We start from the raw sequence: 26,317 nt of genomic DNA, 5'->3' as shown, positions 1-26,317 counted from the left end.
TACGAACCCCCAATGAAATGATTTTTAAAACAGTAAACACATATACACACGTCTTAGTCTGTGATGTCATGAGTATCTGAAAAGGCCGTAAAGAATAAAAGGGAACTAGGAACTAGCTACCTCACACATACCAGGAAATCTTTAGGTGTGAATAAACGAAGTAGTATTATTACAGAAGCATTACAATAGGTGACTGGTTATCCTGGACTTGAGAACACATGCTGGCAATGGGGCCAAAGACTGAAAAGAACAAAAGCACTGAGCCTGACATACACGTATATGCATTTTTCTGTATGTATACTGTAAGTTTTATTTAGTCAAAAGGCCGATGCCATTCTGTAAGTCAATTCCAACTCTTGAATTTAAGGGATTATATATAGGACTCCAACAGACTCCTTGTACAGGGTAGGCTTCCTAAAGTGCTTCACCAAGGAGTGGTTTAGCAACTTGAGATTGGGGAAACTAGGGCATTAGGAGGGTGGTAGCCACCTTAAGGAGAAGAGAGGTAGGGCCCCTTGTTTAAGGAGTCCACTCAAAAGTAGTTTATGGAGATGTATCAGGTAATACCAACAGCATTAACTGTAGGTATAAGATAGTGTGCAGGAAACAATGGAGGGTAGTTCAACCACTTACTAGCTGGGTGCCCTTGGCTGGGACAATGATTTTGAGTCTTAGTAGGTCATCTACGCCTACCACTTAGGACTGCTACAAAGGAAAACCTGCCATTTCAGGATGGTTTCTTGTCAGTCAGCCAATCAAATCAGTCATGTGTGTGTAAAGCAAACTAAGGGGTCAAGAATACCATTAGTGCTTCCTTACACTTGAGTGCATTTTCTGGATACGAAGCTTACCCTTCAAGGACCACGTAATTAACCTGCTTTACATTCTAGAAGGATTTAAAAAATATTGCCCACTCAACACATGTATTAATGAGGGTCATTAATACAGTCATTATTTTTGAAGTTTGGTTATTTTTATTGCTCATTGATGGATTTGGGGCCATTTTATTAATCCTACTACCAAATGAAAAGTAAAATCTAGTGATACTCTGAATCTTACTAACATTTTTTCTGGCTTCTTATGGGCTTCCAAATAGTCAGATGTTTTCATCAACCTGATTTATACTTATTTATATTTATAATGAGTTTTACTCATTAAGCTAAGGAGCCAGATCCCAAGGAAAACGATATGAATGGGGGTCTAGTCAGTGCCATGCAGTTGATGCTGACGCATAATGACCCTATAGACAGAGAAGAATTGTCCCTGTGAGTTACCAACACAAACTATAGGAGGAGCAAGCCCCGTCTTTCTTCGGGGAGTGGCTGATGGCTTTGAACTGCTGAGCTTGGAGTTAGCACAGCCCAATTCATACCCGCTCAGCCACAGGAACTCCTCTGAATGAGGACATGGAAAGAGTTTTACTACTGTAGGGCCTAACAACTTTGGCTGCTCAAGAGTATTGATTCTTAGTTCAAAGTTCAGAGATGTTGCCGATATTTTTCAAGGTGCTATCGTTTTACTAATGCATCAAATACGCCTAGCAGGCTTCAGACGCTGGTGGAGAAACAGAATGAAAACATAACAGAATTTTCCCATGAATTTCGAAGCCCCCTCATGTACTCTACTTGCATTTTAGCAATGCCTACAAAAGCAGACAAAAGTCTGTGGGAAAAGACTGTTGAGAAACCTCCTGGCATCCTGTTTTGTAGCATACGTACGGGCTGTAGAAAAAGTGAAGACATAACTGGCTCTAATTTAAAGGGACAAGCATCAGCCAAAGCCTGAGCAGCTCACCCGGAGGCCGTTTCACGCCTGTGGCTGCCCTCTGGAAACAAGCTTTAGTGCTTGGGCTTAACACTATGCTTGGACATGAGTGCACTCCAAGCACACATATGCCTAGTGAGAGCGCTCTGGGGTTTAAAAAAAAAAAAGAACCCCAAGGAAGTCTATTCTTCCACAGGGATGCTCACAAAGAGTAAAAATAATAAAAGAGTAAAAATATAAATAGGAAGGCAGATATCTATTTCATAACACTAGAACAAGTGAAGGTGGTGCCTTTACAACTAAGGACACAGAGAGCTTTTAATGTGAAACAATGCAACGTAGCATGTGGGTGTTGGAAAGTACCAGTATCAGAGAAGTTACCAGTGGCTACAGTGCGTGAGGGAAGTCTACAATGTCCTGGTGAATCAGTCAGGTAAGGTGTAGACTGCTCTCATTGGCCACATTATTGGCCAGCTCAAAACCATCCACACATCAGCAGTGATTGCTCCCCTTCTTGAAATTCTATGCCAGGGTGGTCTGTACAATTTATTGGCAAATGAGGGGGCTTCAAAACATTCGTGGAAAAAAATGAAGTGAAAAAGAGATCGTGTAATTTCCCCATTAATTTTTGGAAGCCTCCTCAGTCTTATTTACTGAAGACCGGAATACTGACTGCAAAGAGCAGAGGAGGGGGGTTGGGGTGGTGGGTTGTGTGTGTCTGTGTGTCACTGAAACTTGTCTGTACATGTTGGACTAGGGTGCGGTATACCACTGATGAAGAATACAGCTTTCCTCTAGTTCCTAAATGCCTCCTCCCTGGGGGGACAGACAACAGAACAGGGGGTAAAGGGAGACATCAGACAGGGCAAGATATAACAAAATAATTTATAAATTATCAAGGGCTTATGAGGGAGGGGCAAAAAAGAGGAGCTGATGCCAGGTGCTTAAGTGGAGAGCAAATGCTTTGAAAATGATGAGGGCAGTGAATGTACGGATGTGCTTCACACAATTGAAGTATGTATGGATTGTGATAAGAGTTGTATGAGCCCCTAATAAAACGCTTTAAAAATAAAGAGGTACTTGTGAGGTTCCAATGTCTTGCAGGCAAAGGTTTTACATGACAGCCTTCACGTTAATACGAACCTTTGGTCAGGAGACATTAGACAGCTGTAATAGCTAACTTTACAACTGCAATAACAAAATTGCTTTTGACCCTGACTATGCCTCTAATGATTATCTGGCTTTCCAGGTTTGATTTTCACTAGAACATTTCTCAAAAGGATCAAAGTTTGGATACTTTTAATTTCATACTACTTGAATTTTCAAATTTTGAAATTATTCCCAACTTCCAGAAATGTATTTTTTTTCATTTTTTTAAAAATGGGGGTTTGCCAATTTTTCTAAATTTTAAACTACTCATGGCCTTTAAATCTAGCTACTCAATTTTCTGATAGTCTTACATCTTTAATAGAGCCTAAATATTTATAGCATTTCCATTAACATCCAAGACCTCAGCAGCCAGCATCTAGATTAGAGCAATTCATCACTAACTTAAAAGTCTCTTTCACTTTTCTGCTCAGAGGACTCTTCAACAGATGAGTGACTTTCTCAATCAGAAATACATAAAAACCACTATTAAGGAACAGCTAAGACCATAGGAATTGGTACGTAGGTAGAAAGATGGGAACCAGATTTCCAGCATGACCTTGACCACTTTTGTCTTTCTGACCCCACCTTACTGCTGAATTCTTCAGGGTGTGGTACAAAGATAATATTCATAAAAACTTTGAAAGTTTCAATCCTATCTTTAATGATTTACTCAGTGATGTATTCCTAGATCAGAGGGTAGACACAGCTGAACTTGCTACTTAGGTGAATAATGCAAGACTTTTATTTCTGAAGGAAAGCATTCTTGGAAGTAATAAGAAATGGTGGATGGTCAACACTTATATTTCCTTAGGGTGAAAGATCAAATAGAGGGCAGATTTGTCAGAGAGCTGAAATGCTAAGTTTAAGAATTTATAATTTGGAAGAATTAGATTTAGGTTCTCTCTGCAATATCTGGTTCTCCAACTAATAGTAAGATTGTTTGATGGGCAACTTCAACGTCACTGCTGATACTGTGACTTAAAAAGATCATCAGATATTGAAAATGTTTTGGGATCGGGGTGTACTATGCTTAGAAGAAAAAGGCAATTCGAGGAAAGCAGGGGGTGTACTATGCTTAGAAGAAAAAGGCAATTCGAGGAAAGCAGGGAAAGGTAAGGGGGCAACGTTCTACATTTGAATTAGATGACAAATAACAGTTTTAAATAGTCTCTTATTTTGAATACATAAACACCACCTCATATCCCTTTTAAGGCAATAAGTTGTCATCTCTTGCCATTTAATAATCTGAAATTATGCTCTCCCAATACCTCAGTTCTAGTCCTTTCACCAAAATTTAAGTGTAGTGCTTGTAAAAATTAGCAGATAAGTTCTTGTTCTGTGCCAGGGTTGTCTATTACACGTGTTTTTTGGTACTTGGATATTCCACGGGCTATGACAAAACTGCCCGTGAAGTATACAGAGATTTCTGCCCCCACCTAGAAAGCCATGCATAAATTGCATATCCAAACCACGTAACAACCAAATTCTCTTTTCATAGACCGGAACTAGGAGAAATGGTAAACACTTGGACAATGGTGAGACAGAAAAGTGAGAAATAAAATTAAGATCACACAAAGAAAAGTGACTTTAAAAATTCAGGCTGTTTACTACCTGACTTACAAGTGGCTGAATTCTGTGAGAAAACAATTCTCAGAGTTCTCCCTCCTCAGAGATCAGGAAAGGGTGGCATGTGCGTGAGGATCTATACATGTGTATGCATAGTCCAGGATGCACCTTTTTTACCTCCTGCTGCTGCTCATGGCAGCAGGGCGTCTCCTTCTAGTGCGGTCGAGTGGAAAGAGTTAAGAACTACCAATAAAAACAAAAGGCCTATCTTCATAATAGCCCTGTATGTTTAATGAATTTTCAGTCTACTTCACTAGGAGGGCAAAATGTCAAAATTATCAACTATGATCTAAATCAGGAGAAAGGGAGGTGTTTCACAGGGAGATTACTAGGCACGAAGGTACGTTTGCTAGCCTTTCCTACTGCTGACTGAGTAGAAAATGTTATTCAGCGTAGATCTCCCAAAAGATAGAAAGTACTCCTTGGACTGCTAACCCCCAAAGTCAGCAGTCTGAAAACACCAGCTGCCCCAATAGAGAAAACCAGGCTTTCTACTCCGGTAAAGAGTGACAGTCTCAGAAACTCATGGGCAGTTCTAGTCTGCCCTATAGGTTGCCGTGAGTCAGCACCAACTCAAGGGCAGTGAGTTTTTATATTGTGTTGAGTATATCTTACTTTTCTTCACATTGGCCAGATTGTCCAATTTATTAGATTACAATAAGGAATATATTCTACCACGGTGATTATCATGTTCATTTTTAAGGTATTTTTACTGTATGGGCAAAGGTACTCTGGAAAAAATGTATAATCAGAAAAAACTTTAAAATGGATTTTAGGGACACCCCACAAGGACACTTCCCTACCCCCTACACACACAAACAACTTCACAGACAAAAGTGACAGGATGATCTGAATGGAAAGGGAGTATCACTAACCTTAAATGTGTCAGGGAATCCTTAACCAGCTTAAATGGAGATGTAGACATTAAAGGCACAGATGAGAATTAGAAGGGCAGGATTATGTTTGAGCTCATGGCAAGACAGTGAACCTTTTAGTTTGTGTACGCGTGCGCACACACATGTATGATTAAAATCTATGTTGTTCTTTGGGGGAAATGACTCGAATAATGAACCGAAGATACCATTAAGTATGCACAATGCAGAGGGATGCACGTCACCACCCTTTCCTCGCGACACTGCTTTATAAGAGGAAGGAACAGTGAGTTCTAACACTGATAAACTGGTCATCATTTACTGATAATTTTATAACAAAGCCGCACAATGTAGTGCTGTAATTTGTGTGCATATAAGTTTTATATAGTTAACTAAACTAAAAATTCAAGGAGATCAGAAACTTGTTTTATTCTCACTGTGTACCAAATGTAACTGAACACAGTGAAAGACAATGAAAGACTAAAGACTGGTAAGTAGATGATGATGAGCTAAAATGTACTTCAACAATCTCTTCCTAAAAAGTTACACACATTTACTCAAGTCAAACTAGAGGAGTAGTTAAGATGAGTTGGCTAAGACTGAGCGGAAGAGTCTCTGGGTATTGTCAATGGTAACATACTGTTGGTTTGAGTCCACCTGGAGGTGACTCGGAAGACAACTTCTGAAAACCCAGTCATGGTATGCGCTGTGGAGCGCATTCCTACTCTCACACACAGAGGGCCACCATGAGTCAAAACCAACTTGGGCATGTGGTAAGCAAATTATAAAATCAACATGCCAAAGTGACGGTCCTTCCTTGGCATGAGTATTGTAGGGCAACTCATTGTGTGAAATAAATTCCCTAAGTTTGTCATCTGAAGAAATTAGAAGGATGAGGACAATCGTGACTAAGGCAGAGGGTTCGACGACCACCCTGGAAGAACTTAAATAAAACAGCGTAAACTGTTGGAGGCTCACTAAGAAGGGGACTTGGTACTCTCATGTACAGGGATTTATATTTTTAAAAAGCTGATTTGGAAGAAGGTTTTAGAATACTCAAGGATAGCACACACAGAAAAAGAAATTCCAACGACATATCTTAAATTTGGTCAGGGTAAAATTTTCTTTAAGGTAATTTTTATAAAAGTATCGGCCCATTCATAGTCAACTCTTTATGAAAACTTGTTTTAAGCAAAGGTGCAAAACCCCAAGTTTCTAAGTGCATTTCCTGTTACTTAAGAAAAGGTCTAAAAGAGGCTGCCGACTCTAATTATCAATTTTTGAACAAATTCTTATCTTACTTCCCGCCTAGCAGAAAATTAATTTTTAATATATTCCAAGCTGAAATGAAAAGGCCATTCATAGCCCAATACCCACACTTTACATAGCTTTCTAGAATTCCAACTTGAAAGACCAATTTAAAGTTATCAAATAATCCTTTGTTACCCCGTGCTGATGATTAGAAGTTAGCAAAAAGAGTAGATGTTGGGGGGGGGGGGAGATTGAAATCACTCATCACTGAAGAACAGTGAAGTAGTTCTAATTCCATGCTTATTCACTGATATAAAAAGAATATTGTGAAAAATTTCAGTATGATAACGTCTATATCTCCTCAAACCCACAAAAGGTCCAACAATTTGCAAGAAAATTGAAGACACAACGAACAGTGTGTAGCTTTTGGAAGCAAATAGTAATAGTCTAAAGATAAGAAGAGTTACCTACTATGTTATTAATTTTAAAAAATACTTTATATTAAAGGGGTATTCACTTATTTCAAGTTTTATATCTGAATAAAAGTGTGTCTGAAAACATGATAAAAACTGACAAGCGCTGGGAGGGAGGGGGGCTAAGGGGGACAACGCATGATACAATTTTCCATCCCACTTGCCTTATGTAATTTCCCTGTTTCCCACACCTTGCTAAGGTGAATTAATTCTAAAGTAGCAGCTGAACTACAAAAGAAAATTCAGATGCAAAGTTCTTTCTTTAAATGTGGTCATAACAACAGTGGAGCTCACTCGGTATCACTAAATATCAACTTGAAGAATCATTAAAACAAACAACAAAGTCATTTATGAGATGCTAGATTATAAACCTACTACAGTGATGTGGAATGAACAAATCTTTATTGGGCAAACAGCCTCAAGAGCACCTAACAACACTGATCTAGTCACCTGATTAGAGTAAATGATGATAAGGCAAATAGTTATAGCTTTGAAATCTGAAAAGGAAATACAGTTTCTAGGACAACACCTATAAGCATGTGGCATAACTGAGTGCAAGAAAACGAAGTCAGAGACCAGCTTTAGTATCAACAAAAACTTTGATTTTAAAAACATCAGGGCAGAAGACAGAAGTAGCTAGATAGCCCATCTATCCGAGATAAAAAATAGTAACTAAAGGATCAATTACCAATAACAGTACCATATTTAAATACTTAAAAAAACCCACTATTATTTCAACTTGTCTAAGGATAATTACATCTTGACCTTGAAAACGCACCTCTATGTCTAATTGTTATCACTACAATCGTTTTTCACCTCGATCCACGTAAAACAAATTCTGCACAAGATATAATACCCCACCATTTCATCAGGTTGCTCTTTATTTGTCTTAAGAAAGGCACTATCGGAATCCTTTCTCATCAAGAGCACAATTACTATGTCAGCGGGCAGTGCTGCACCTACAGATTGAGACAGAATTCGGTAGTAGCAAGTGCTACAAATTTATAACAATTACCAACTTTGGTTGCCAGGTACATTTAGAGTACATTTCTTTTACTCCCTTTGATATTTTTAAAAAGAGAATGAAAACCTTATGTAGAAACCAAACTTTAAAAACAGTTTTTCACAACAAAATTTATTAGAAGAATAGTGGTTTTGAAAAGTCTAGCATCCAGTGAGAACTACCATACACAACATTACAGCTGGGAATGTTTCTCCAAAATGTCTGGTCAAATAATACAATGGAACCATTAAATCTTACACATGCACGAAAGAACTAGCGCTTCTGACATACAATGCAAAGAAAAGGGGAACCACATGGATTAAAGTTTTAAGTACTCATCACATACATTAAGACACAGCTTATTTTAGTCCAGTCAAAAATCAGAACTGCATTAAAAATTTAATGTAGTGCAATCAAACAAAAAAACTTAATTTGTGATCTTAAGTGCCCTACTACATAAACATTGATCACAGCAAGGAACAAAAAGTTCAAATCACACAGTACAAAAAATCTGTAAATAAATATAAACTACAGTACAAGAGAAATATTAAATTATACAATTCTGTCAAACTGTAAACAGTATATTGAAATGAGGTCCATAAGAGTAAAGGGGTTCCTGTTTTGTTGCATGACACTTAAACTTGTAGAAATCTGAAAAATGCCATTTTCCGTATCTTCAAAGGCTATGGGGCTTTAAATGTGGAGAGAATTCCTTTTAGATGTAAGATATCAAATGTTAAAGCAGAGGCATAATCTACATATTGTTAACCACAGAAAATACTGCAGAAAACAACAAGGCGAGTAAGGACAAAGACCTCTTGTAGACAAGTCTTAACATTAAAAATGAAAAGGGTTAACACCTGGAGTTAAGAACATCAGAAGAGACTTGTCAGTGAGGACTTCAAAAATTCAAATTCTGACAAAAATGGTCTGCTGCTAAGCAGATTTAGACCTCTGCTCATTTCTGACATTTTACATATACAGGTTGCAACACCAACTTTGGCAGGATGACTACTAATAAACTCAAAGCACTCCTGGCCCAATGGTTCCTTCACAGTGGCCAGTGCACAGAATTCTCAAAAGACATTGCATAAACTAGAATGTAGAGGTCAGATACCCAAGGACCAGTGCTTGAATTTAGTAGTAGTTATGGTGCAGAAGCAAGAGCCACATTGCAGAAAGGCTGCACCTGTTATCGCTTACAGAAGCAGCAAGGAATGTTACTTTCATTGTGCTGGCTGTAAGTGGCATTTAAAATATATATATATATAATTTAACCTTTGTATGTGTGTGGCATGCAGACTGTTGTTTTTAATACACTGTCAACAGGAACCCCCATATTATCTGCTCAGTAGTAATAACTGAATATAAAGAATGCCACTATAAGAGTGTGAGGCACCGTGTGCTGGAGAGTTATATGCAGCTTTAAAATCTGTTTGGCTGAGTTATACCTGGATACCTGAACTGAGTTTTTAAGTTGACATTCATCAAAGATGTGCTACCAGCACGTTGAAATAAAAGCAAAACAGAAAAATACAAGTCACTGTTAGGTTTAAGAATAGCATTAAAGTACCTGAATTGAGTGAGAATAGTGTGTAAACTGTCCCTGAGGGTTTTTACAGTGTGTATAAGATGGATTCCTAAGAACATCAGTTTTATTTAACAGTGTGGACTGATAAAATACCAATATCTGATAATTTAAAGTGGAGGTTATAAAGAATTGTATGCAAACACTCCAAATGTGTATTTTATACATTTCTTCTCAAAGCAGCAATAAGCTGCTGTAAAGTGTACATCCCATCAGAACAAGCAACATGTGGGAGTCAGATAAAGGTTTCTTAATCTGGTTTCCTGACAGCACAGTATATCAATATCCAATGACTATATCTTTCCTAGATCAGAATGTAACTAATTTTGACTAGCAATATAGGATTAGATTTTTAATCAAACACTTTGCTATTACATACTAAAATTCCTTAAACTTACTAATGCTGGTATACTAACCTATTTAATTATCCCCCCTCATTTTAGAAATATACCCTTCTACAACTTAAAAACATTAAGATCCATTTTCAGTCCTCTGATGTAAAAAGCATGTCAGTGAATTATTATTAAAAATTTACACAGTAAAAAGGCTTGAATTTCAGCCAAAGATTCTAAATACTGCTCATTCCCTGAAGACTTGAAGGGAGAGAGAATCCCTACCCATTTTCCTAGTGGTTTATTTTTCTAAAAATGATCTGAGACAGTTTTTCATTTGGGGTACTCTCCCCTTACCTCCTCTCAAATTCCAATTCTTAAGCTCAAAATGCTTAATGAAGTGGTGGTAGTGAGGTAAACACCTAGAAATGTTTAGAAGGTACAAAATGTTGTTTTTAAAATTAAATAATAATTACTTATATAAATGTGATCTGACGCCATATTATGTTTTATTTTCTTAAATAAGTATCCTAAAACTTACAGTACCTAAGACTCTGAAGATAAATTAAGACTTTAGTGTTGTAACAGAAAAAGTGCTAAATTATCCCTTTTCTAGTATTTTAAGCGATTCAGACAAGTGCTTTCCTAGTGAGAGTAGTTACTGTATACCTTTTAAACCAAGCAGGAAACAGTCAACTGGATGAACAAAAGAAATGACTTTTCGGAGTGTAGCACCATGTAGTCAATAAATTTAAACAGGAGTTGTTTCACTTATTTGGGGGGTGGGGAGTAGGGCAAATATATTCTAGATTGCAGTTCTATTTGGCTATTGACAGTTAAAAATCCCTGCTCTACTCTGTCAGTGTCCTGTGTCCAACTACCCCACTCCCTCCCCCAGTACACACTATCCACTGAGAATCTATAATCTCTACAGAGATTAGCTTAAAATTTGTTTTCAGGACATACCTGAGAAAGGGTGCAAGTATGCAGAACAAGGAGCCCAAGACTGCACTAATACTGGTTATAAGTTCATAAATTCTTTCCCAAGACAAATCTAAAAAGTCTAAGAGGTATGGATCTTCAAATATGTCTTACTGCTTCAGGTTTTTTTTGGTATGTGTGTAGGGTCATTTCCACTGTTGAAAAGATCATCTTGAACTTGTTCGATGACAGTTCAAGATAGGGTAAAAAGTTCATTTCCTCATTCGAACAATAAAGATTAAATACTATGATTAAAATATTTGTTGCATCCAATAAATCTACCATTAACTAAAAGTGCTTGCTTTTCAGCTTTTATTAATAATACAGCTCTGAAAGAACTGGAAACCTTAAAATTACCCCCAAATAGTTGCAAGATGAACTGATGATCAATTGTTTGTCAAATCAACATCAATTAGCCTTGATTCTCATTTTCAAAACAATCTAAAAGATTTTTATGAAAATAGCCCAGCTTTACCACATTATCAATCCTATGACTCATTTTTAGTATGTTAGGGGCAGATTCTTTATTTAGCCTCTTCTCAAAAGCCTATGTACTTTCCCACCTTCCTTTCCTTTCTCAGCCCTCAATCTCCTTTTTAACATTTAGGGCACACAAATACAGTGTTATGCTACAGGGCTTGTGTCTGCTTCTCTAAAAGGCTACAAGATTATTGGGGAGTAAAAGAGAAAGGATTAGTACAGATTTTCCTTCCTTTTCTCTTCAGTCGCCACGTTCAAAAATCTTACTCAAGCTCAAAGATAAAATGAATCTGAAATAAACTAAGAAGAAAGAGTGTAGAAGTCTGCATTTCTTGTAGCAAAATTATACATTTTCCTTTTCAGTATATTTTAAAAAGCAATGATTTTTTAAAATCCCTATGTAGCTTGATAAAGAGAGCTGAAAGAGAGTTGTTTGACTAAAGTCCTTGTTGATAACCAGAGTATCCACCCAAACCTAATTCTAAAGGAAAATTGTATTTGCTATCTTCAGAAAGACAAATTTTAACACGTAATTTTGACCATTTCCTATGAAACAATTTGGTCTATTGCATGCAGTATTAGCTTACCAATGGCAGTAATATATATTTATATGAAAACGACCTCTGGCATTTAGAGAAAAAGAATTACAAAAGCAAAATTAAATGATTTCTGAATGAAATCTATTGGGATAATACCATGTATATACTTGTGTATAAGCTGAGTTTTTCAGCACATTTTTAATGCAGTTTTTGTGGTAAAATTAGGTGCCTCAACTAATAATTGGGGTCAGCTTATATTCGAGTATATAGTTACTATTACATAAAATGATACCTGTGATATATCCATTGTTAATGACTGAAAGTAATTTCATGTTCTGACATGAGTTAAGAGCCATTAATTTGTTTTATAAAAAATAACTGACTCTAAACTTCACTCTATCATGGGTTAATAAAGATACGGAAATGACCGAGGTTTAGAACAAGACCTGGCACCGTGTGCTTACTTGGGAGTAGAGGAGGAACAGAGTGCCCAGCAGCCCAATGGTTGCCATGCACTGCTTAATGACAGAAGGGAGTTATGATAAAGGGCTTTACAGGTAGTTGTTTTCCATTTAATTTAGAGTTCTCTCCAGAAAATTGGGAATGAAACTTCTCATTGTGCCTTATTCTTTCACTAACTGATCCCATACAATTCATGTTACAGCTCAGGTAAAATGTTGGGGAATGAAAATGCCAATCGGTTGAGGTAATGGTTTATATAAGATAACCAGAGTCTAAAAGCACTTCAATATTGGAAAGCAAAAGTGTACCAAATAAAGCTAATACACACTTCACACTTGTTGAGCTTGCTCACCAGAACTAAACAGTAATTAACTTCACATAAGGACCCCTATTATCACACAAAGCCTTACTCATACTCATGATCTGCTGCAGCAAGTTTATCGAGCAACATCTAAAAACTTCAGAACAAACTTAATATTAAAAAGTATTATACACACAAATATAAATTATTTTTCCTGAAAGAGACTTTGTCCTTCATAGTATCTGGGGAACAGGAAAAAAGTGTATAGCTCATCACAGAGTCCAGTCACTTTTACTACTGTCGAGCTTGATGTCTACATTGTCTCAGAAATGAGAAAGCCAATGACAAAATACCAGCAAGAATCCTTCCATAGAATTTATAGTGCTTCTGATTTCATAATGTCATAGCCTATCTATTCTGTAATATTAATGTTCTCGCATAAAAATGCAATCATTGACCTTAATACAGTATCTCCCAGTTATTAGTTGAAGTAATTTCATCACCTACCAATTGGAAAAGGAGAGACAAAAAAAGGCTTTTGTGACAAAGACAGTTGTGAACTACACTTTCTCATAATATAAAAATGGCCAAAAAAAATTTTGGGCCATGCAAAACTCTGATTAGCAGAAATTAAGCATGCGAAAGGCCAATCTCTATTACACATTTATGGGGACATCCCCAAATTAGAATATCTACACTGAAAGTGCCAATACAGGATAGTGGCAAATCAAGAAATAAATCAAATATCAAAAAATCACTGCGGCACCAAGACTGACAACCAGCCATGTGATGAACCACCTCTGAGAAATACAAGGTATACTGGAATTCTGAACACAAAATTGAACATTAAAAGTGCACCTGAATATTACAAACTAACTTTACAAAACCTACAATAAGGGAAAATATAACTCTTCTGAAATATTCAGCAGCTTTAATTTTTTTCAGTTTATTTATTTTTGAGAGGCTCATGAAATTTAAAAGGGACCACTATCTAATTTCAACCATGCTTCACAAAACAATAATGGCTATTTTATATTGCAGTTACCAGTGTAATGCAATTAGTGCTTTAAAATAATCTACACATTTAAAAAAAAGAGAGAGGCAGAGACAGAGACCTTTGGAGGAAATATGCTTATTCAAAAGCTTCTTGGAAAGGAAAGGTTACCTGAATATCAAGTCATGACTGATCTCAAGTGTAATGTTTAAAAGCTTCACAGACATGAATATTACAATCTTCAGGTCTCAGGACTTTAATCTGAGAAACTTTAGAGTTTGGTTTGTTTCTTAAATTCACTTTCTAACCAAAACAAATAATAAAAAGTACTCAAATTTTCACTATTTACAACTCTCAGCCTACAGTCTGAAATGACACAATACAGTTCTCTTATTTAAACTGCAGCATTAAAGGGTAGGCACACCATTCTTCTGCTGCTCGATTGTCATCCACTGAAACACACATAGAAAATATTTATGTTAGTAAAATGATCACTCCATGTACACTACGACAAAATTTACATAACTCAACTCATACATCACTTCTATAGACTACTACATAGGATTAAACCTCTCTGAATAGTAAAACTCTACAAAATTTGATTTTTAGGGCCAGATTTTAAAATGGGCCTTTTATGATGCCTTTCTGAGGGGGGTAATAAAAGTGAGCACAGAGGACCTTTTTTGCAGCAATCTTGGGCTACTGAATACCCCAAATAGCATACAAAAAGATGGCCGCAGGTTGTGTGCTGACAATGTCTTAGGTGTGGAACAAAGTCATTTCTTCATAAGCTTATCCTTTGCTTTCAGCAAACTTTCTACACCTTCCTTCAACTGCAGATGAAAACCACGTATCTCATGTGTTTTTATTGCAACTTCCAGCTAGGCTGGAAAAGCAGTCACAGACTGCTATGGAACTCCACCTGCTTTTCTTGTTGCAAAGACGAGAAAGCGAAGAGGAAACAGGCTCAGTCATCCACTCATTTGAACTGCTACATAAAATAAACAAACCAAGAAGAATGCAAGCCCAGGCTATGTTAAGAATGAGCAGTGCATGTATTTAAAAAACAGCAATGGTGTGCCTAACCTTTGAACACACAGACTATGGAGGGAAAATGTCCTCCACGTGATTTAGTTATAACTGCTTCAAAGTTCCCAGACAATAACCTATGCCTTGGGGCTATCTGGATCTACTTTTCCTCAAACTGCCAGTAGTCATCTGAAAGCAACAACATCAATTTAACCAATGCTCTGATCTGATTTTTCTAAGCATTTAGAACACTACAATGGCCAGCTTTGCCAGAAGAATAGAATAGAGTGTATGTGGTGTGAATTTTGTTTTGCGCAAATATTAATTTGGTCAGTGCAAAATTAAATCCCATGGGCTTTACTTATGTTATTCTTGAAATAAAATTGTATAAAATCAAATTTCCAAATAAAATTAGTCCTATTATAAACACCTGTCTTTTACAAACAAAACCCCCCAGATAGATGTTCTTCAAGGAATGTTTGTACAAATGTGATCTGAAATTGTGTGCTAAACAACCCTGAAAACCAGGTTAGTATCTGAAAGAGTTAAGAAGTGAATATGGATGTAGGATGCCAAAGAGAAAAGAATTAACCTAACAAAATCAAATAAAAATGAAGACCCAAACCTGCACTATTATTTGGATTAAGAGAATTTCTAATGAGTTTGATTCCTGATTGAATTACTGTTAGAAATGACATACAACCTAAATCTATATTAGGTTACTGGGGGTCGCATTTTTTTCTCACCAGAAACATGAAACCTTCCCTAATGTGGATGTTGGGGCAGACTACTGAGGATGTAATACCTAGATATCGCTTTTGCAATACTCTATGACTTATACACATTTAATTCCCTGTTTCTCCCATCCCCCAACACAGATCTTGAATATTTTAAGCTAGTTCATAAAACAACATTCAATCGCTAGTTAGCAAAAGATCCGATCTGCAAAAGGATTTAAAGAATACAAAGAAACCTATTTTGCTAAAACTGAAGCATCCACTCTCTTTTTATGCAATGTACCCTGACTGCTCCTGAGTAAGAACGGAGCTCGTCCTCCATGAGATAAGGCTATAGTCTCACCTGTTGGTGAGACCAAATTCTACCCTTTAAAATCCCAAATGAAATTACAGCAAAGGTAGTGTTATAAAGTAATTAACTGAAGCATTTCTGAAGGTAGTGTGTCGACCACCTTTCCCACCTCCTTCCCCTTTGGGTGAGCACTGAATAAATTGTTAATTTATTAAGCAAATTTTAAGAGTTAGAAGAAATTATAAAATATAAATGGACCCAAACGATTATTTATCATTAGGTAACCAAATTCTTCAAGTTCAAAGAGTTCATGATTCTTGTGCGATTTCTTTAGTTTAATCCCTTCAATAGTTGTGTCAGTAAATTTTTAAGATGGCTTTCTAATTTGTAATGACGAAGCTCCCAGTGACCGAGGAGGTGGCTTCTACAAGGGGGCGCTTTTTTCCTTTTTTTTTTTTTTAAATAAAGGCAAATATAATTTAAGGGGGGAAAAACAAAAACAACAATAAAAAATGAAAGGAAAGCATGCAGGCTCTACAGGCAAGGAGTCCACTTCCATGTAACTGGGTTCTGTGAGGTAACTCAATTCTCTTTTGTAGAGAAACATGCAAAAGGCGAAACAATATTCTGAGCCATACTGCACATGGACATTTTAAAATATGCACATTCTGAATGCACCTTTCATTTCTGTACTCACAAGTCAATGCAAATTCTGCAAAAACAAAACAAGTGTCACAGTAAATGAAGCGAGGTGCACGCAATGATAGTTCAACAATGCAGTAGTGCTCACCCAGTTTGTACAGTAATTGGCACTCTACAGTATTCCTACTCGTTTTTTGATTCATTTGCACTTTGTGCTGCCTCTCCCTGGGGATCTAATTCAATCTTTACAGAGACATCTGGCCCCTCCGACCTCATTAATTTCATCTTTTTCTTTGGAGGGTTTTTCAAAGTGCCCAGCCTCTCCTTTACTTTGTACTCCAGTGTACTGTGGGGAATCCCATAAATACTCTGAGCTTTGGAAACACTCATTTTTCCACTCATAACTACTGAGATCGCTTCCTCCAGTATCTCACTGTTGTACTGTCTGTAACGCCCTCTTTTCTTCCGAGGCTGCTTGGAGCCAGGGTCTCCTTCTTGATCCGATGTGGGATATGGCTGTCCAGAGGTAGACTGCTCAGCATCTGAGCCCCAAGAATCAGGTCCAGCATCTAGCATGCTTTTTCTATTTTGTTTTGGAAGAATAGCCCTTAATTTTTTACTAAGCGCGCTCTCCGTTTGTGAACCCATTACCAAAGAGCTATAGCTGTACTGATCACCAGTGCGAGACTCCCAAGAAAGATCCATTCCTCGAACTTGTGGTATCTTTAAATCTACAGGAGATGAATGGCTCGCATCCTTTTTTCCATCTTGTTTTGCTTGAAGTGCCATTTTTGGAAAGGCAGAGTTTTCTGCAAGAAAAGGAAGGTCACTGATGTTGCTGAGTGCACCATTCCCCCTGAATTTCATACGGCTGAGGTTGAATTCATAGTGTGGTTTTGCCCAAGAGGCTTCCCTGGATAATATTAAGTGTTGTCCATGATTCTGTAATCCAGATGGCCCAAGGCTGGCAGCTGTGGACAATTGGTTTCTGCTCAGTAATTCTTCACTAATCTGCAGAGATCGAGCCAGTGGAACTTTGAGTGATGTGGAGTGTCCAAAACCTTCCCTGGTTCCATCCTGTAAGCTTCTTGGGGGTACCCCATCACCACTCCGAAGTCCGTCTGGGCGGTACTGGCTGGGTCTCCCAGGTCGCCTAATTGGATGGAAGGAAACTGATGTGAGCAGGACTTGCACAGGTAGGGAGGGATGGGTGAGGGGACCACTCCTTTATTAGAAGGCCTTGCTTGGGTAACATCACTTTGTTATTTATTTATTTTTCTAAAATTAAAAAAAAAAAGGTCTCTGCAGTTAGTTTTAAAACTTGTTCATGAAAAAAGAAAAAAGGGAAAAAAAGAAAAACAACAAAAGAAAAAAAACCAGAAGCTTTGGGGGCAAAGAAAAATTAAACCTGTCAGTTGGTTCTCTCTGGCTGGGTTCACAAATTTTCGGAGAAAAAGTATCGCGCAACTGTCTGAAAATAGCACCTTAATTATGAATTACAAAGTAATCATCAGTCTCCATAGACCTACACAGAATTGTGTTACTAATGTGACGTTACCACTAAACAAGTACAGTAATAAAAGAGTAAGCCAAATCATTTATTTTAATGCAACAGATTAAACATTCATGACAAGAACAGCTACAAAACTGAAACTGTTTACATTGGTGGAACCCATAGATAATTGCTCATTCAACCAACAAACAAGCTGAAGTCCATTATCAAAACTCAGACAACTTCAAATAGTATTCCTTATATTGCTTAGAAAAAAACCTCAGCTGCCAGCCAAAATTTAATAACAAAACCAAGATACCTATTGTATTATAACTTACCATACTTCTTCACTTTAAAACATTATCAGTTGCAGATACATGAGTATCACTGATTCTGCATTTAAAATATATCAGGCCTAAATTACCCTCTATTTACCCTAAAACTTCCCCCCTTACGTTCGAGTCAAAGTAATTATCATCCAATACATATAATTTTGTAGTAATTTTCTTTGGTTTTAAAAAAAAATTCTGAAAAATATTAAGTGCAATAAGTTTTCAAATAAGGCTCTCCATACAAATTCTTAGGTTTTGAGTTTCACAATGAAGATGTCAATATTAAAAATGGCAACTAGCAAGACGTGCTCAAGGGGAATGATTTATATGAACTAGGCACAAAAGTGAATTTTGCACAGCTAACGGTACACCACATATCTTCTCCATAGGCTTCCAGGGACTCTGTGCTGTCATAGCAATACCATAAGGATACTGGTGTATTTATCTCCCATAAAACAAAACCAGATAGAACATATTTTCCAAAAAAACAGAAAAACACTTTCCATTCAGAGGGATTAAATAGAGCAACTTCCAACCATTTAATATATGGGCCTGTTACTCAAATTTAAAGTAAGCTGTGAGAGTTATTTATGCAAACTATACTTGGTTTTCTCCTGCATGTTTCCTTAATTATACAACGTTAAGTCAAAAATATATAGCTAGATCTATAGGTATATGAATGAAACCCAATTATTTGGAAACATGTTGACTTATATGTAGTGTAAACTGCAGTAAAAAGAAGGGCTTAAGGGAAAAAAGATTGGCAACATACAAAATAGATTAATAGTTATTTTTAGATGAGAAAAAAAGAGGGAGTTACAGAAAAATGATAAAATTTTAGAGAAAATAAAGGGAAGTATTTTAGAAGTCAGTAAAAGAATCCCTCAATTTGAAGGTAATCAAGAGTAAGTTGGAAAAAATTCGTCTACTGTGGATATTACCTGTTACTCTAATATCTATATAGCTTCTTAAATTTATATTCTAAAAGTTTCATATATCTGTTTTAACTAATTTAAACTTATTGAAGTTATTTTTCATACATAGATGAAGTTCATTTTTAATCACAATACAATTATAAGGAAATGCTTTTCAACATGGCTTCTGCTACAATCTTCATGGTCTGATTTTTCTAAATGGTTACAATGTACGTAATGTTGGAGGATTAGATAAATCTTTTACTGTTCAAATTAAGTTGTCAGAATTAATTTATGCATATTAATATCAAAAGTGAGCATGTAACACTGTCCTGACACCATAAAATAGCTATCCATCAACATCTACAACCAGGCTAATCTATTAGAAAACAAACAAAAAAATTTTCTGAACTGCAGTACAAGGTTAATATTGCAGTTTAAATCAACAAACAAAACCAAAGCAAAAACAGACAGACAACACCCTACTAGAGATGCCAAGTTAAATACTGGAGTACAATTTTCATTGTAAAGCTACAACATACACCACATTGCCTTTACTTTAGGGTTCTTTAGCTAAGGTTTCACGTTCCAAAACACTCCACAACAAAAAGTCCAAAGACATAGTCTTGACATACTCCTACTCTTTGTACTAGATTGAGAAACATGATCTACTCTAGTTAGCTTCAAGCTCCACAGATTATAATTTTACTAACCAAATAGACTAAAAGTCATTTTAGAAAAGTCCCACCATGGCACAGTCTCTTTACTGGGTTAATTCTTACAATATTCAAGGGAGGCTGACATCAATCTTTGATCAATGATCAATATAAAATTGTTAGGCTACAAGTATTTTCCCTTACCCGTTCCCTTGAGTACTGGAGCAGCCTGGAGAATGGCTCAGGGAAGTGCTGCCAGCACATGGACTTTTCTTAGTGGACAGATCAAGGACACCGTCTGTAAAGACACAAAGAACATCTGAAGATATTAAACCCTAGGGCAAATGTGAATTGCTGCACAGGCTAAAATGAACAGAGCAATGGGTCTAGTCACCTGTACAAATAAATTTGCCTTATCTATTGTATTGTTTTTCCTCCTGAAACTGTACACATTTAACAAAGTGTATCACCACCAAGGGTTATGTATTTTATTAATGGAGGCGAAAAATAGTGGGCAATAAGAGATCTTAGGAGAGTGAAGAATTAGAAATGCCAGTTCATACTATATGAGCTGCTGCACTGGAACTACTAGGCTCACTTTCTAAATTCTTCCTCATTCAATGTCATACACTACAAAATAAAAACTCCCAAAATCATAAAAGTTGGATTTTTAATAAGTCACATCTATATACTCTATAATGCAGTTGTTTACAATCTGGGTGAGGGTTTTGAATAAAATTGCAAAAAAAAATCCTATGTATGTAGTCAGTCTTTTGAAGAAAGCTACAGAGATTCAAAATTCACCTGAGATATTTTAAAGTCAGGTTTTTCCAATAATAAGTATTGCAAATTGGTGGACAAAGTTTAAGAAAAGAAGGGATAATGAAACAGTTTTGGAATTGGTGAGATTTTTAAAATGTTAGATCACATAAAAAATTAATTACTAATATATAAGATTTTACCACTCCAAGACTTTTTCTCTTATAAACATATTTAGAAATCATAGTTTGGACTTTTAAAACTACTATTAAAAAAAAAGAGCTATTCATTGCAAAATTAACAGAGCAAAATAATTTCCAATGCATCTGATTTTCAGGCAACCAGCAGAGAGCGACTGTTATCTAGTTACATTAAAACATTGCATGAGTATAGAACTTAATTTATAACGAGTGTCTGAGGTTACTAACTCCCTACTTCAGGCTATTAGAAACATATGAGGGGTCGCTCCCCTCCCCCCCAAAATGGAATTTCACTGAGAAGAAAGAGCAGAGCTTTTGAAGTACACATTTTTCCTGCTAGGTGAGCTTAGAGCAACTCGCTGTGTCGCCTTGGAAGGTTCTCTCTGGTCACAGTGAAATTTTTTATAAAAGCAGATTCACTAGAACCCCATTTTGTTGTGATTGCCAGTTTAATAAAATAGCATGTGGCTGTGAAATTTTGTTTCCTGCTCAGGGGAAAATGCCACAGAAACTCTTGTGATGTTGAACAGAGCCTGTACGAGTGATTTTCTCATTTCAAAAAAGGTGAAATGCAGACTGATGACAAAACTCATTCTAGGCGCCCATCCATTTCCTGAATAGATGAAAATGTCGATTCTTAGTGCATTTGGAGTTACAGGTTCTGAAAAGATTGACTAACAGTGTGCAACAAAAAAGGCCCAATTTGTGGCAGACGGGGGACTGGTTTTGCTAACATAACAATATACCTACTCTTGCAGCCATCTCCATGTGCTAGTTTTTGGCAAAAAAAAAAAAAACCCAGCATGCCTCTCTTGGCCCACACACCTTACTCACCTGACTGACCTCGCTGTGTGTGACTTCTTTTTGTTTCCGTGAATGAAGAGGGACATGAAAGGACAGCGATTTGGCGATGTAGAAGAAGTGAAGAAAATGAGGGAGGTGCTATCAACCATCCAAACATTGAAGTTTGAAAAAATATTTCCAAAAATGGAATCGAAGATTGGAAAAATTATGGAGAGTACTTTGAAGGTGATAAAATTGTTTTGTAAAAAAAATTAAATACAGAGCTTGGGGAAGAAATTCCTATTTTGGGGGGATACCCCAGCGTATATGCTCTGAGTTTATAGACAAGCAAAGTTTGCTTTCACCAAGATCTAAATCTCTACCTCTTAGAATCATTAACATTTCAAAAAATATAATTGTAATCTTATGGAAATAAGTATCCTAACACATGTAGATATCTAACACACAAATGCACTGCTTCAAAAACTCAATCTGAGTATTATTTAGACTTTTCAGTGTAATTAAATAGGCAACATATTTTAAGTCTAACATTTTGATTAAAGCTGAAAACATACTAAAATTCATTAAAGAAATGTAGTTTTAAAATGTTTCCTTTACATGCTAGTTACTATATAATCTTCTATCTCCTTAAAATTTATCTTTGTGAGAATACATTGTCAATAAACACCTCAGTTATAACACTAGTGATAGGGAGTTAAATTTGACTAAGTGGCTTCTTTGTAATGCTATCCTTAACTATTACTAAAATTAGCCTTTAAATATAGTCTCAGTCTATTATTACTGTATTCCTACAATAAATCTGAAGATTTTAATGCCATATTCAGAGCAGCAAAAGCTTTATAATCATTAATGTGTATGTCTATGGGTCCCTAAGTAAGACAGATGCAACAAAATCAAAGGTCACTGATCAATGTAAATATTGGACAATGAAAAAAAAAATCACCTGCTAAGAAATCTCTCAGAATTAAAAAAATCTTTGTTGTTTATAACATAGGGAGGGGTGGGGATAGCAAAAGAAAACTACTTAAAAAATACATCCTTAAGTAAGCAACTAAAGTCAGTTCACTAAATGCAAGCTCTTCAAAATAACCTAGGCTAAGGAAGACAAGCTCCTTTAATTAGATTTTAAAAATTAATTTTCCAAAATACATATTTCTCATCAACAAATCCATACATATTTCTCCAGACTTTTAAATTTTCTACAGCCATAAATCAGTATAGATACCACCAATTTATAATTTATGATAGTACAATGTCTGTGTTGAAATATTTGATATATCTTGTAAAATGAGATAGCAAAGCAATATTTGATTTAATCAAACACTTCAGAAACTAAAACACTTGCTAATAAGCTATTCAACTTAAGATCTTCACCAACATATAGTCATTTTGAAATACTCTTTAATAATATGTGTGTATATTGTGTTAATCAAATAGCGAATAAATCTATTATTTCCATAATTCCAAAATTACTACTCAACCTACAGGCAGTCCCTGGGTACAAGCATCTGACATAGGGGCAACTTACTCTTTAATATTATGTAAATCTGGCCTCACTGTGAAATGAGTGAGCCAAACCCTAATCCACAATAAATTCTTCTAACAATTACATTCACTTGCTGAATATTCAGCTTTTAAATCATGGGAAAGGCCCCAAACATTTTGTGGCAATTTAAGTAAGATTAAATAAGAATCATGAGCACCTGGTCTGACTTACCAACAAATTCAACTCCAAGAAAAGGAAAGTATCTTCTTCAAAACTTAGGAACTGCCTATACCCCAAAATTAGTATCTCAATCTACAGCGTGTTCCATTGTTGTCTTCTCATTTAAAGACTTCTGATATCTGTCAGTTTCTTTTTATAATACACAAATGTTTTATACATTTTTAATGTATGGCCTTCATTTCAGAGCTTAACTTCTAACATAAAAGCAAACTTATTTCTAAGGTGTTGATTTTAAGGCTACTGGTGCATCTGGGAGAAATTAAAATGTTTATAGATGTTCAATTAAAAGCATAAATGACACTGTTTGCAGAGTGTAAAATGCTTACAGAAATATCAAGAAGCCTAAAGTTCAGTAACAACTGTAACTACTTAAGTTTCCCAGGTTGTACATTAATCATTACTAATAACTAACTGCTTGTGGGTAGGGTAACCACTTTCTCCATCATTGCAGTCAGGAATAATTTAAGAATCACATTAATTTTCATGTATTATTGCTGCTGCTGCTGCCCTACTGGCCAAAAATTTCCTTCTCCCCAAATTAGTGTGATTAGATAGAGGAGACCTTGACATCAAACCATACCTTGTCCGCTAGGATCTGACTGAGACTTTCTGACAGTAAGGTCCAGAGGCGAGTCTTGGTCAGCCATGAGAAGTTTGCTGAGCACAGGGTTCTGAGGAGTCGCAGCCGAGGGAGAGGTGGCGACTGGAGATGCTTTCGGCAGGCTTTGGTTCTTTGTGCTATTGGGCTGGCTGGGGTCCTGAGTAGAGCTAGTTTTTGAGGTATATTCAGCAGCAAATTGTTGGATCATTCGCTGCATGATCTCACGGGCCACTAGGGGGATTTTGGGGTTGGAGACCCAGGGACTGTCTGTAAACAAAGATTTATTTACTTTTAAAGTGGGACATTTACTAAAAAAGACAGCTTTCAATCAAACAAATTTTCATCTTATTTTTCCCCTCAAAATGCAATATCCTAAAAATAGTATTCCTTCTTTGAATTTTATTTTAATTTCTAAGTTTATGAGTTCAAATCATTATAAACAAACATTTTCATTAAAATGTTTCTAAACATTTTCCACCCAGGATTACCAACTTAAATAAAGGGAGAGTAAATAGCATGTCTTGTGGGCAAGCATCACTTACCTGATATAAAAATCCCAAAGCCTCTCTTATGAAATAATCACCCTTGTGTTTATCATCTAGATGAAAAAAGACATTGCCTCAGCTACCCCCATCTAATTTTAATTTAATGGCCACATGAATTCACTGACTCACAACTCAGCATTGGAAAAAAAATTTTTTTTTTTTAAAAAATCTTAAAAGGCAAAAAGGATGAAATAAAAGGGGCAGTGTTTTCTAAATATAGTTACTATCACAATTCTATCATTATCACACTTTAACAGTGTAATCAAATCAAGCTAAGTTTCAAAAGAGTGGGGATTTTCTTGTGTATATTCACCACCTAATCTTTCTTGGTATAAAGGATGCATTTACACTAGGTTGATTAATAAATGGATGAATCAAATTGATTGTCATCTATTCTTTTAATCAACTAGGGACATATGATCTGAAGAGTAAGTGACCTGTTCTGGTTTTTATACATGGTTAAGACTTTTGGGTTAGAACTGATCTTAATATTCCTTCTGTGACTTCTATTCCCTTTTACACTTCTCAAATGTGGCAGACACACCACTGAACTCACTGCCATCGAGTCAGTCCCTACTCATAGCAACCATACAGGACAGACGATGGAACAACTGCCTCCTAGTTTCAAGGCTGTGATCTTTATAGACACAGACTGCCACATCTTTGTATTGCGGACGCTCAGCTTCCTTGGTTGTTTAAAGATTACGTATACAATGCAAAATACCCACAGAATTTTGGAGTTGTTAGGCACTTAAGGACTTGATTTATAGATTTTAAAGAATGACATTATTAATACCTAAAAATCTCCACCCACACAAACAAAAACATCACAACCTCACAGGATACCTAAGAACTCTCTTCCCCCTGCCCCCAAGACAACATTCAGTGCCCCAAAATACCCATGAAATCAAAATACTTAGGAATTGTCTGGAATTTAACAAGGCTTGCTCTATTAATAAAGTCATCTCTGTTATATTAACAAGGATGTAGGTATTGAAACTTAGTCCTTTCTATAGAGATTATAAGTATGAATAGGCATTATGAGTATTCTCAAGAGTAAATATAAAAAGTATTCATGTAGGTGCATTTCCATGGTTGACAATGGTTTCTTAAATGTTTTAATAAACAGTCCAGCCATACAGGGCTTTATCAAATGCATACTCAATGGATTTTCTCATTTAACTTTATAGTTAGATAGGTTTTCTCATGATAAGGGCAAATAATGTACAGATGTGGTTTACACAATTGACGTATGTATGGATTGTGATAAGAGTTGTATGAGTCCCTAATAAAATGTTTTTTTAAAAGATAGGTTTTCTTTCTGTACAGCATATTATCCCCAATAAAGAAGTTTGCATTAGTATATATTATTAGATTGTATACAATTTCATATTTTAATATACTGTTATTGTTAGGAGTATCTTGTCCTCTTGTAAAGACTGAAGATTATATACCATACAAAAAGGGAAGTTGCCAAACAAGAAGCAAAATGTGTTAAATTAGGTCAATAAAGTTAACTCAAAGCTTTGTAAAAGCCATGGATTTTTAAGAGTGCAGATCATAAATCACTAAATTTGAGTTTTGCAGCACATTTTGCCTCTTTTTGAGGGACTAAATCATGAATATGTGACATCTCTGCCACTTGCATTTCTATGTCTTCTGAAAATTCTTGAACAGTTCATTCTTTTAGTTAGTTAAAACACAATGTCCATGAATACATCTATGCCTAGGGGAACACCCACTGATAAAAATTAGGACTACATTTAAATACTA

At 36.1% G+C, this 26,317-nt stretch overlaps 1 protein-coding gene across 12 annotated transcripts in view; it reads right to left on the bottom strand.

The window, feature by feature from the left end:
- The window catches only part of LCOR (ligand dependent nuclear receptor corepressor), a 100,680-nt gene that overhangs the window by 6,375 nt on the left and 67,988 nt on the right, over positions 1 to 26,317 (bottom strand). For 10 of the 12 annotated variants that reach the window (XM_075533673.1, XM_075533676.1, XM_075533671.1 and 7 more), the window contains 2 exons: positions 23,979 to 24,266; positions 20,114 to 20,207 (listed from right to left, as the gene is read on the bottom strand). The exons of 1 other annotated variant lie outside the window; for it this stretch is intronic. In XM_075533673.1, the coding sequence (XP_075389788.1) occupies positions 20,114 to 20,207; positions 23,979 to 24,216 (332 nt within the window). In that variant the 5' untranslated portion in view covers positions 24,217 to 24,266. Of the gene's footprint in view, positions 1 to 8,290; positions 17,669 to 20,113; positions 20,208 to 23,978; positions 24,267 to 26,317 lie in introns of those variants that run through there. One more of the 12 variants, XM_075533682.1, reaches the window with a different exon arrangement.

The sequence above is a fragment of the Tenrec ecaudatus genome, chromosome 16, assembly GCF_050624435.1.
Source record: "Tenrec ecaudatus isolate mTenEca1 chromosome 16, mTenEca1.hap1, whole genome shotgun sequence".
Classification (NCBI taxonomy): Eukaryota; Metazoa; Chordata; class Mammalia; order Afrosoricida; family Tenrecidae; genus Tenrec; species Tenrec ecaudatus.
Note: the sequence above shows the minus strand (reverse complement) of the source record. Positions and strands in the feature narration are given on the sequence as shown.